The sequence below is a fragment of the Manihot esculenta genome, chromosome 8 (genome assembly GCF_001659605.2).
Source record: "Manihot esculenta cultivar AM560-2 chromosome 8, M.esculenta_v8, whole genome shotgun sequence".
Classification (NCBI taxonomy): Eukaryota; Viridiplantae; Streptophyta; class Magnoliopsida; order Malpighiales; family Euphorbiaceae; genus Manihot; species Manihot esculenta.
In genome coordinates, this window is record NC_035168.2 from 1,880,270 (window position 1) to 1,893,200 (window position 12,931).

The 12,931-nt window shown below is 30.8% G+C and overlaps 2 protein-coding genes across 2 annotated transcripts; one reads left to right on the forward strand and one right to left on the reverse strand.

The window, feature by feature from the left end:
• Positions 1 to 831: 831 nt before the first annotated feature.
• Positions 832 to 5,855, reverse strand: LOC110621399 (F-box protein PP2-A15). Its single transcript, XM_021765680.2, has 3 exons — positions 5,239 to 5,855; positions 5,007 to 5,125; positions 832 to 1,665 (listed from the first exon to the last, which is right to left on the reverse strand). Exons 1-3 carry the CDS (start codon positions 5,548 to 5,550, stop codon positions 1,206 to 1,208), a joined length of 891 nt encoding a protein of 296 aa, XP_021621372.1. The 5' UTR covers positions 5,551 to 5,855; the 3' UTR covers positions 832 to 1,205.
• Positions 5,856 to 10,012: 4,157 nt separating this feature from the next.
• LOC110620404 (nucleolar transcription factor 1-B) lies at positions 10,013 to 12,229 on the forward strand. The gene has a single exon (XM_021764126.2). It carries the CDS (start codon positions 10,627 to 10,629, stop codon positions 12,079 to 12,081), a length of 1,455 nt encoding a protein of 484 aa, XP_021619818.1. The 5' UTR covers positions 10,013 to 10,626; the 3' UTR covers positions 12,082 to 12,229.
• Positions 12,230 to 12,931: the final 702 nt, after the last annotated feature.

The following is a 12,931-nucleotide window of genomic DNA, read 5'->3' on the forward strand; positions in this document are numbered from 1 at the left end:
CAGTTCAAGCTGGCGACAAATTAAATCCAACCACAAAACGATAATTGCGATTTTCAAAGAATAAGTAGATCAACCTATTCGATTGGTCAACATTCAAAACCATTACAGGACCATTCAATTACTAGTTCTTAGAGCCTTTTTCAAACACACAAGTAATTGCAAATACAGAATTTAATGGAACTCTCTGAAACAGAACATCAAGCCAAAGGATCCCCAAGTTTGTAGAATTTATCAAAAAAATAAAGATAAGCATTTTGACAAAGGCATTTCAGCTTCGTAACATGCGTGCTTCTTAAACAGCTCTGAATAAACATGGGGAAAAAAATCCGTGTAGGGATTTGAAGACAAGGAAATACCAAGTTTCAAACAATTGTTATTGACGCAAAGAAATGGTAAATAATCAAGGTAACATTCCTTGCATACTAACAATATTTAGAAATCTAACTGCGAAATTTTCATATGTCATAATATACAACGAGAATCTCAGATAGCATGCACCAATCTAAACACTATTGGTCAGCATAACACATTTATGTTTATCCAACTCATAACAAAGAGCAAACAAAATTGAGCCAAGCATTTAAGCCAACCAGAGTAATTCTGCTAAACTAGAGTATAATTGGCTGAGAGTATCATGAGACAAGAGGTCAACTTGAGTCCACAGTATAATATTTTACAGGATAATTACACTATTAATAAAATTATCCCATCCTTGATAAAAGTTATTTTTCGAATAATCAATTTTACAAAATATATAAAAAATTTGATAGTGCAAAACGAAACAAATCATTTCTCATTCACAAACATTCATAGAGTTCAGTATCACCCATTGAAGTATAAACGAATGCGATATGGTACTTTTCATTAACTTAAGAATTGTATATCATTTGCATCAAACGAACCAACTAAATTAAAATAAAAAAGGGTGGGAGAGAAGAAGAAGAAAGCATCAGCAAGAGCAAGAGGGCAAATCAAAGCATTTTGTGTTAACCCTACCTGCAGAGGTATAAAATGAAACAAAACTGAGTCAAATACAGCAGCAAGATTACATTACCATCGAGGACATATACCTACTCCAAAAAAAATATGATGACATCCTCTAAAACATGAAATACCTACAGACGTATAAGCTGTATGATAAAAACCCAACTAGAAACTTATGGGATCATTGACAATACTGAACAACATGGCCTTTGTATTATGGCCTACTTCAAAACCCCTCTTCTTTTACGCTCCTTGAGGTCACTGGGGATAATAAAAACTGAATCTACACAGAGCCCACCTTTGGAATGTGTGCAATCAATCTGTTTCATGGAAAATCGGACCTCAGTGGCAGGTTCTGAGTCATTGACAACAAATTCACCTACCTTGTACTCTAACCACAATCCACGTTTATGGTTGCCATTTGCTTCTTGTTCAGTCTCATCTAAACAATTTTCAGATGATGCCTGCTGACCATCAGAAGTAGACAACTCAAATCGCACTGGCTTTATATTCCAACCATGAGTATGCTCAAAATAGCACACACGTCGTCCCAACCTTTTGGCAAATCTTCCAAGGTGAAGTCTGAAGAATAAGGTATATATATCAGCTGGAAAAGGAAACTTTACAATCCCATCTACTTCAAACCACCATATTTGCTGCAAATAGGCCACAACATGGAATCTGCAAAAAGACACAAAACATTCACTGTTAAGATCTGTAAAAGCATCATATTCTGCTTAGGGAAAAAAAAATTGTTATAGGACTTTATAATAGACAACTAGGACAAGAAATTCTTCAAGGAAAGTCATTCAAGGTTCCATCATACTTGTCAAATTGAGTTTCAAATCAATAATCAAAATCTTTTCTTTTTGTGAATCAAGAATCAAATTGAATCATAAGATTCAATAAAAATTCTCAAAATTAATTAAAAATGACATATGTTCTACAAATAAGTAAATAAAAGATCACGACGACATATTTTGATAAAATTCTAATTATAAGTATGTTTTACAATAGAACATTATATTCTTACAACGTTATGTATAGCTTATAACTCTTGAACTATAAACAATGATTACCATTATGTTTGTGCTAAAACTCCTATTTAAGTTTGATCGCATAACTAAATAATAATAAAAAAATAGCAGGTTAAATTAAAGGATAAGAATATATTAATATTTAAACTATTATAATTTGACAACTACTATTAGAAGTAAATTCAAAAAGAAAAAAGGAAAAGAAAAAGAAAGAAGAGAGAGAGGGAAAAGAATGGTTGGAGGAAGAAAAATAGCTAGAAAAATTTCATATGCACTTCCATAGTAAAAATTAAGTTAAATCTTAAATTTTAAAGCCACAAGGTCTAAAAACCCTCTCGAATAAATAGTCGAGCAAATTGGCCTATTCATGTTGATTCACCTGATTTACTATCGATACTTCCTATTTATTCATGATTTATGTACGTTTACAATTCACTCTATATATTGAATTACTAGGATAAGGAATCAAATTGTAAGGACCATAAGATTCTAACAAAAGTAGATTCAGCCCATACATTAAAATTGCTAGGATGGAAAATCCAATTGAATCGAGAACCCTAAGATTCAAACAACATTGCTCTACATATGATAGCATTGAAGCAGATACAGTAGCTGCTCCAATAACTAATAATATTAAGTAAATTTTTATATTTTGCCTAGGAGAAAATTGATAAAAATGGGAGAAAATCGATGAAAATGCAACAACCCTGGCAAAACCAAATGCAGCTACCTTTCTGATAGTATAATGCACATGATATGACAAACAAAGTTAAAATCCGGAGAGAAATGCTCAGAATTGCATATCAAGAAGCACAAGGGCCCAAGCAGATTTTGCTCGATTTAAAGTTACTTTAGTAATAAAGTTTTATTATCTGCTACAACAAAATAGAAGTTGATAGAAATGAAGGATTTTCCATTTCCCCCATGGGGGACAGGGAATCCGTGTTGAGAACAAGCTTTCTCAAAAAAGCCCATTTGTCAATTACAAAAGCCAATATAAAATGCGGCATGCCTCTCAAAGAGTCAAAGAGTTTCATATGGCTTACACTTTATTGTATATAATGCAATGAAGAAGAGATTTCTCGGAGTTTTAGTTCCAAATCCTTTATGCCAAGGATGCTGTGATTATAAAGAAATCTAAACATCACAGGATTGAGATTTCAAAAGGGAATCTGACGAAAGCTAGTGGACAGAAGACTAAGGGAGATTTCTACTCAATAAATATTGGAAATTCTTGGGGTTTTCAATATTTCAGCTCCAGTCAGTTATTTTGCAGAGATGGCAACTTGGTCCCACACTAAACCAAAAACATTCATCAGGATCAGAATCCAAGTTTAGACTTTAGACACTATCATCAAGGGCATTACCAAATATAGCACTAAACAAGCAAAAGAGTTCAGAACCTTGCGCAATAATATCTGAAAATTCCCCTTCCAGCCAGCAGCATGAATAAAATCAGGCTATAAACCAGGTAAGGAGTTCAGTTCAGACGTTAATTAGACTATAGAAATAAGTAGCAAGAGAAAAGCATGATGATGATGATCCAACCCCTGCCATGTATGGTCTGACAAACACCATTCTTCCTCTACCTATCTTTTTGGCCTCTGTCTAAGTCATTTGGCCACTACTATAAATCCTTATTGATTTTGAACAACCAGTAGAAATATAAACTCGAACAAGCTTTAATCAATTTATCATATTGGTGGCTTAAAATCCAATATGTAACAGCTGATACATTATGCAATGGACAATATCTAACACCCCAATAACCACCGACATTTTCCACTTGCACTAATCCCACCACTTCTCACCACTTCCAACAAATAATCCACCCTATTTACCCTTTATTTATTCACTTCTCCCTCCTTTACCTCGGGTAATACATTTTCAAAAATTCTTTCCAAGTTTATGTACAACATGCATTGCTTCTGTTAATGGAAATAGTACCTGATGAAGTTTCATAAGGAAAGCCAGAAAAAGGTAGTATTCTACAATTGTCACACAAGAAATTGAGATTCAAACATTTTACAACTCACATAGGCTTCTGTTTGTGGAGGAAAAGAGCTCATCAGTCAAGCACAATAAGTTGTCAAATCCAACTACAATTCAACATGTAAAATTGTCCTACCCAGACACAATAAAATTTGTTCAGAATAAGATAAGAGCACAAAGGTCCATCATGATCTAAGTCTGGGAAACTATGGAACCATAAAGCCAGAACCTAAAGTATTATATCCACATGATTTGGCTAAACCAAACTAAATTGAAGCTGATAAAGATTTTCAACACTAGTAACTTACTTGATGGCATCATGGAGATAGAAATTGAGAAACAAATCTATTATGTTTCAAGCCTCTATGCTACTCTCCCTCTCCCCTCTTGTATCCACATTATCCTTGACCATAAACTATACAGAACTGAAATCAATAATTGCCACTAAGCACTCTAAACAGCAGTCAAAGCACTCAACACCAGCAACAAAAGCTTTCCACACAATAATTTTTCAATGGAACAAAGAAAAGGACCCATTTTGCAAAAGACAACAAAAACAGAAACAATTACTGAAATACACGTATGTTGATCACTGCCAAGTTACTTGCGTTGCCATATCCCAACACATCTATTTAGTCTCATCTGGACTTTCTTTAAGATTCCCAAACCCTTAAGACCAAGGTTTTTTATCAAATGAAACAAATCCAGTCACCTTCCAGCATCATTCCAAGAATAAAACTATTTCAATTCACATCATACTATTCAATCCAACAAAGAATAGATTTGCCCCGTGTGTCATCCTCATAACTATAACCATTTCATAGAAAACAAATGAACAAACAATGAATGCGATTTTATTGCTTGACATAATCCTGCGTCCAATATAACTAAAAAAATTTAAATCATCTTTCCACAATTATTCAACTCCCTAATTAAGCCATCATCACTCTTAAGAAAATGAACATCAATCATCATACTTCAGTTTAAACCAACCTAGATTCTTCAGTGGGAACCCAATTCCAATATCTCCGGTCTTCAATCCCCGTTATTGCCATCCCTTTGGCCGAAATGGACATGCATACTCTTCCCGTCACTCTATCCAACCACACCTCCTGTCCAAAAAGAAACAAACACTAAAACTCAGGAAAAGAAGAAAAAGGAAACCGTTTCCTAATACTGCTCCTAAAACTAAAGCGGAAGCAACTTGAAATTAAAAGAAACTAACCTTATTTCCTTCGTCAAAGGGAATGGGCCGCGAGAGAAGGGCGAAGATATCCTTCTTGGACAAGTTTTGGTACCGCTCGGGAGGAAGCAAAGCAAGCAGATCTTGATAATTAGGCGGCAACTTCTTCTCCCAAACGGAATCGGAGGATGCAGCACCTCTAAACGCGCGGTTCAATCGAGCTAGATTACAAATTTCCGGTGGCGTCAAGTAGGTAAACACACACGCCACACAGCTTTCCGGTATATCTCCGAGTCCCGGACCCATGGCCGCGCCGTTGGCTCCCTCCGTCAAGTTCGATAGCGACGCACCCATGGTCCCCCTCCCCTCCCCTCCCCCTGCCTTTCCTGCTTCTCACAGAATTCAATAGTATGTGTCTAATTTACAGGTGTGAGTTGGATCTCTATTTAGGTCATCTCAGGAGTGTTTGGTCGACGAGAAAGTGGAGAAGTAGGCAAGTATAATATTGTGCGCTTCATTCTAATACAGATTTTATTTTCCAGGAAAGCGAAGGAAAATCGGAGGAAAGGGTGGTTTTTAACGATACGGTGAGGAAGATGAGAGGAGGCTTGGTAGGTGGTGGGGTCCATATCCAGGGAATGAGGCTGTCTCTTTCGCTCGACCCATGACTGCTACAGCCATAAAAAATTGGAAATATTTTCCTTTGTGCTTTAAAATTAACTTAAAAATTTCAAGATTTTTTTTAAAGGAAAATAATTTAGAGTTTGACAAATTATAGAATATATCTATAAACAAAAAACTAATTACTTAAATTTATTTAGTGTTGTAAAATTCAACTAAATTAACAATATTTTTATCATAATTATTACTTTTATAAATTAAGTTTGTAAATCGAATAATAATAGTAATTAACTATTTTAAATTTTTATATAGTAAATATTGACATATTAAATTATATTTTTATTTAATAATTCAATTTAACATATTAATTTATTGAAAATATTAATTTTTCAAATGTAAGTGTGTAAAGTTAAAACAATTTCATTTTTTCTGTAAAAATAATTATAAGTACATTGCTATTAATAAATTTATATATTAATATAATAACATATAATAAAAAAAATAAAATTATATATTATTTCCATTTTATAATTTTTATCTTTTTATTTTTTATCATCTTAAATAATATTATATATTTTTCTTTTTTTCTAGTATATTACACTATTTTGATAAATAATTTAAAATTTTGCATTACATTTTTTAGATATTGTTAAAATATTATTACCGCACTCTCTTTATCTTACAAAGAACAAATTTAATTTTGTTTTCATATTGTTTGCAAAAATATAATTAAGACAGTTGAAATAATAATTTTTATATAATATTTCCTAATTCATGCTTCCCTTATGCATTAAAAAATAAATATAATATATTATTAAATTACTCGCATGAATAAACTTTATATTTTTAATCCATATTAAATATGAACTTAGTGATATAACAAATAAAATGTATTTAATTTAATATTTAAATAGTATGAAAAAAAATAAATATTTATTATATTAAATTTTTATATATTTAATTATAAGATAATAAATGCACGAATTCAAACTTTTCATAACAGATACATGAATTATTATGTTAAAAAGAAAGGTTTATAATGAAAAAATCTATAGATAAATATAGTAAAAAATTGTAAGTTATATTTATTAATGAATTTAAATTTAAGGAATCTATTAATTTCATGCAATTAATTACTTAGATAATTAAAACAATACAAATGCTGGATTTTGGAAACTATGTTTTTTTTTTAAAAAAAAATTGAAAATTACGAAAGAGTTGTTTCTTGAAACTTGCAATTCCCCGACAAAATTTCATAGAACAAAACCTTATCCGTTTGGAGAATTTCAATAAAAGAATATGAAAAGCCTTTTATTATTGTTGACTTCTTAAACCATGTGGAGATTTAAAAAAAAAAAACTCACAAAGTTATTTTAAAAATTAGAAAAACTTAATTTAATTTGAGATTTCTTTCTGATGTATGTCAACGGTCTAAAAAAATATATATATATAAAGTATGATATATTCATAGGAGATTAAATATAGAATGAAAATACTCTGATATTATTTTAAATTAAATTTAATTTATTTTAAAAATTAATTAAGGAGAGAAATGTTCCTTCTCACAAAATAATTTTAAATGTTATTATAAATGTGATCGATTGAATTAATTTTTCATAAAATTCTTTATTTTATGAATAGTTGATAGAGAATACAGAATAATACTAATGAAAGATAAACATTTTGAATTTTAATAATAATAAAAATATTTTTTAATAAAAAATTAAAATATAAAAATTTAAATTTAAGTCTCTCAAATAAATAATATATATTTATTTATTGAATTAAGTCGAGATGAAAAATAAAAATAATTACTAAGTGGGTAGCTTAAATTTTCAAATACCAAGGAATATAAGTTGTTTCTAGTGGAGGTTGGCTTGGTGCTCTTTAGACTTATATGGTAACGAAAGAAATATCAATGTTGATGGCCATGGAGGAAGACTGTTGATTCAAAGTCTTGGCAGCCTTTTCAAGCTTTGAAATTATCATATAAAAAAATTCACCTACTTAATTTATATTAATTACACCAAAATTTTCCACATTTCACTTTTTTTGTAAAAATATTATTTAATTAATTTATCAGTTAATAATTGAAAAATCTTCATACCAGTAGTAAAATTTGTTTGGATAAGAAGAAAGTAGGAAGGAAAGAAAATAAATGAGATAATGTAACATAAGGGAAGAAAGGAAAATATATTTTATTTATAAATTTACTTTCCCTTCCACGTGTTATCCTGTTGGCTCTAGTTGAGATCTTGATTGTGTAGCTGGTTTGTTGCTATCTGAAGCGTTGTTCCGGGCATGCATTGACAGTCTTTCTTATCTCGTTTGCTGATTTCCTGTTTGATGGTGTGTCGATGCTGGTGGTGTCGGTGACACTGTTGATAGTAAACGGTGAGCGTTCAAATAAAAAAATTCATTGTATTGAATTAATTTAAATTTTTAATTTAATTTTTTATTTATTTTGATTTAATTGAATTTGATTTTTAATTTTAAAAATTTTAATTTGATTCGATTTAATAAAATAAATTAAAAAAATTAAATCGAACTGATTTAGTAATAATAATATATTATTTTTAATAATATAAAAATTAAATCAAGTTAAAATATTATAATTAAATTTTAAAATATTAAAAATAAATAGTAAAAAATAAAAATTTTATTGAAAATTTAAATCGATTAAATCGAATCAAATTAAATCAAATCAAATTGATTCAGTTTGATTTAATTTTTAATTAAAATCAATTTGATTTGAATTTTATAAATACTAAAATTTTAATTTTTAATTTATTCATATCAATTCAATTTTAAATCGAATGCTCACTTCTAGCAGGCCGTGCTCGTTTGATTTGGTGCAAGAGTGTCCTGGGCTTCCATATGAAATGGGTTTGGTTTCCTTTCAGGTGGACTGATTTTCCAGATAGGCTTGTGTGCTTTGTTTCTTGGATCGTAGTGAGCCTTTCTATACTTCTGTCCCTATGGGCTTTAAAAAATGCTATACTTTCATTTCATTGTTAATATATATATATATATATGAAATATTGATTTAGAAAAAATAAAAAATAATTATATATAAATTCATTGGCACTAGAAATAAATTTAAATTTATTTTAAAATTATTTTTATTACGTTTGTGAGAAAAATAAGGAAAGAAAAGAAAGGTGGATGCAATATAGCAAATGGAAAAGTGACACGAAGCAGCAAAAGCCCAAAAAGGGAAATAATTAAAAGAGAGAAATTTAAGTTTCAATCATTTGGTAATCCTCACAAAAACATTACTTTGCAAATAACAATACATCCAAAAGGTGCCAGGATTCTTTTCCATACCCAAGCTCTTTGTGTCCATATATATACTAGGAAAATTACTAAAAGACCCATTCATTCATTTATTAGATTTAAAAATAAATTAAAATATATTTATTAAATTTAATTATTAAATATTTATTATTTAGTTTATATAATATAAAAAATGAATTAATAATTAGTCTCTTATTTATTCTGTTTATGGGCTACACAACTCTGTTTTAACCCAGCAAGGAAATAGTAATCAGCCCATAATTCCACAACCCAATTATTGAATTTAGAATTTTAGTTAAGCCTTTAATAATTTTCCTATATGGCTTCGATTTTGAGTGTGGATAATGTGATTTTATGATTAGGATAGTATTCTTAAGACCATATTAAAAAAATATTTTAATTCTTTTTTATATAAAATCATTCAACCAATGAAACAATTACAAGGTATATAATAATAGTAATAATAATTTTTTAATAATTTAAATATTTAATATCTTTTTTAATCTAACTCTAAATAATTATTATTATTAAAACTTTTAAAATTATTTTTTCCAATATATAGACATATAAGTTAATATAAATAAAATAAATAAATTTCACTGAAAAATAAAAGTAAATAAATTGTTAGTCAATCCATGGATTGTCAAACTTCCTCAAATTTTTTTATTCTTGGATATTTAATTATATTGAGATGTTATAATTAAACATATTAAATTTTAATTTAATGTAGTAATGCAGTTCAAAAAGAATATCAAATTTAATTTTAACTTAATTAATATATTTAATGATTTTTTTTTTTTTTTTTAAAAAAAAGCAAAGGTAGATATCTGATGGGCACGTGGGTTTGGAGTGGTCTCCCCCGTTTTGAAAAACCTGTGGGTTAAATTTCCATAAAAAAAGCGGGACGGAAACCAAAACCATGGGCAGTTTTCCGTCGGAAGCAAAAACAAAACCTCCAAACGCAAAACTGCCTGCTACATCTCTCTGTATATACTCTCCCTCTTTTCTTCCACAACGCTCATTCTAATGGCATCACTCCCGATGATACCCTCATATCCTATCCATTCTCTCTCTTCTTTCCCTTTTTTGTTTCTCTGATCAGTAATTCCTTTTCAGCCACTCAAAAAACGTCTTGTTTTCAAAAACTTGCTTTTCAGGATTCTGTTGATGTTACATTTCGAGTTCAATCTTTCAGTTCTCGGTGTTTTAAGTAATTATCGTTTCTGGGTTTTCTTCTATAATTCAGTTCATTTACTGGGTATTCTTGCTTTGTTATTGTTCCCTTCACATCTCTACTTCTGCCAAAATAGCAACTTTGAATATAATATCTCCATTAAAGTGCAAAACTTTAGCATTTTCTGAACTGGGTCTTCTATTTTAGTGTCTGTCATCTCCAGTAGGTGAGTCTAAGAACTATAGTTAATGACCTAATTTTCCCTTTTTTAAATTATTTTTCTTGTTGGTTTTGGGAGAACAGAGAGGGCCCTTTTATCTTTTTAATATTGGGTTTTGATGGAACACAATGGTTTGCCTGGTGGGATATTTTCAGGCATGGGATCAGGAATTCTAGGATTAGAAAGGCCATTACACCAACAACAGAACCCTCACAACTCACAAAATTCACACCACCTGCACCACCCACAAATGGTAGCCTACGCCCACCGAGACTCCGATCATCACCTTCAGTCTCAACAACAAACTCTGAAACACTCATACCCATATCCCTCCTCAGCTTCAAGAGAAAAGCCACAATCACCTCTTAGTGATGAAGATGAGCCTGGTTTTGCTGGAGATGACAACACTAGTGATGGCAAAAGGAAGGTGTCTCCATGGCAGAGAATGAAGTGGACTGATAGCATGGTTAGGCTTCTTATAATGGCAGTGTTCTACATTGGTGATGAAGCTGGATCTGAATTGAATGATCCCACAGGGAAGAAAAAGGCTGGTGGGTTGTCACAGAAGAAAGGGAAATGGAAGTCAGTTTCAAGGGCTATGATGGAGAAAGGATTTTATGTATCTCCACAGCAATGTGAGGATAAATTCAATGATTTAAACAAGAGGTACAAGAGGGTTAATGATATTCTTGGCAAAGGAACTGCTTGCAAGGTTGTGGAGAATCAAACCTTGCTCGAGACAATGGATTTGTCACAAAAGATGAAGGAAGAAGTGAAGAAATTGCTGAATTCTAAGCACTTGTTTTTCAGAGAAATGTGTGCTTATCATAACAGTTGTGGTCATGGTTCAAATGGGGTTGCTTCTGGTACTAATCACTCACCAGAGTTAGCTACAGATCAATCTCATGCTCAGCATCCACAATCATCTCATGCTCAGCAACAAAGGTGTTCTCATTCATCTGAAACTGCACATTTTGTGACCAACTCCAGGAATGAAACAGAGGGGTCCAAAATGGGAAAAAGGGCAAGAAATGAAGAAGATGATGAAGAGGATGATGATGAAAGCGAGGATGATGATGATGATTATGATGAGGATGAAGATGAAGCTATAGAAGGCAATTCAAGGGGTCAAAATGGGCATGGACATGAAGATGAAGATGAGCATGAGGAGAAAGGTTCAAGAAAAAGAAGAAAAACAGGAGTTTTCTCTTTAATATCATCTCTGATGCAGCAATTGAATAGTGAATTGATGAGTGTAATCCAAGATGGAGGAAGGAGTACATGGGAGAAGAAGCATTGGATGAAGCTGAGATTGATGCAATTAGAAGAACAGCAAGTGAGCTACCAATGCCAAGCATTTGAACTAGAAAAACAAAGATTGAAGTGGGTGAAATTTAGCAGCAAGAAAGAGAGAGAAATGGAGAGAGCAAAACTAGAGAATGAAAGGAGAAGACTTGAAGGTGAAAGAATGGTACTTCTCATACGCCAGAAAGAACTTGAATTGCTTGATATTCATCAACAGCAACAGCTTTCTTCCAATAAAAGGAGTGATCCATCCTCCATAACAGGATGAAATTGTTACTAGTTTCAATAGATGAAAATGTTGTTTAAGCTTTAAGTAGATGTACATACTTGTTTTATTTTGCTTCTTTCAAATACATATTCAGTTGTAAGAGTGAAATTGAGAGGCAGTAGACAACTAGTTGGTATTTTTTAGATCCATTTTTGCCTTGCCAAATCCTAATTTGTTTACTTAAAAGCTGCCCAATAAGTGAATGACAAAACTCTGCAACGAGGTGTGCAATTCCCATAAAAGTAACTTGCAAGCCTGGTAAGAGAACCTAATTTGCTAGCCTGTTGGAACTCGAACCCACAATTGGCCGATTCATTGTGACGCAGGAAGGGATGTCCATCGGCTGGTCAAGGTTGAAGGACCTGTTTCTTTCTTTCTTTCTTTATATATATAAATAATCATGCGATCTTTCTGCACTTTTTATTTAATTTTAATTAAATTCTTTTTACATTAAATAGCAATGTTTGATTTAATTTCAATTACTAAAATTTTGTGCATTATATTGCATGTTTAATTTGAATAAAAAAGAAAATTCAATTTTAAAAATTGAATTACATAAACTTAAGCTATAATTAAAACTAATTCGTTTAAATTTTAATATAATTTGAAAAGAATTTAGTATTAAAATTTTATTCACTCAATTATTATTTCTTATGTTAGTTATATTGAATAAATAACTAAAAATTAATAAATAATTAAAATTATTTTAACAAATAATCACTTTTTAACTTTTATATTATTTTATAAATATTAAATAAAAATAATACGTCACTTATCTTAAACTTTCATACTTTTAGTCACTTAAACTTTCATACTCTTAGTTCGGTTAAAAGAATCGTAACTCTCCTTT

Bases quoted from the DNA above. Each gene is read 5' to 3' on its own strand.
- LOC110620404 (XM_021764126.2), top strand. From the start codon at position 10,627: ATGGAACACAATGGTTTGCCTGGTGGGATATTTTCAGGCATGGGATCA.
- LOC110621399 (XM_021765680.2), bottom strand. From the start codon at position 5,550: ATGGGTGCGTCGCTATCGAACTTGACGGAGGGAGCCAACGGCGCGGCC. The intron at 5,126-5,238 runs GTTAGTTTCTTT...CTTTTTGGACAG, and splicing joins CCTTTGACGAAGGAAATAAG to GAGGTGTGGTTGGATAGAGT. The intron at 1,666-5,006 runs GTTGGTTTAAAC...GTCTTTTTGCAG, and splicing joins GTTCCCACTGAAGAATCTAG to ATTCCATGTTGTGGCCTATT.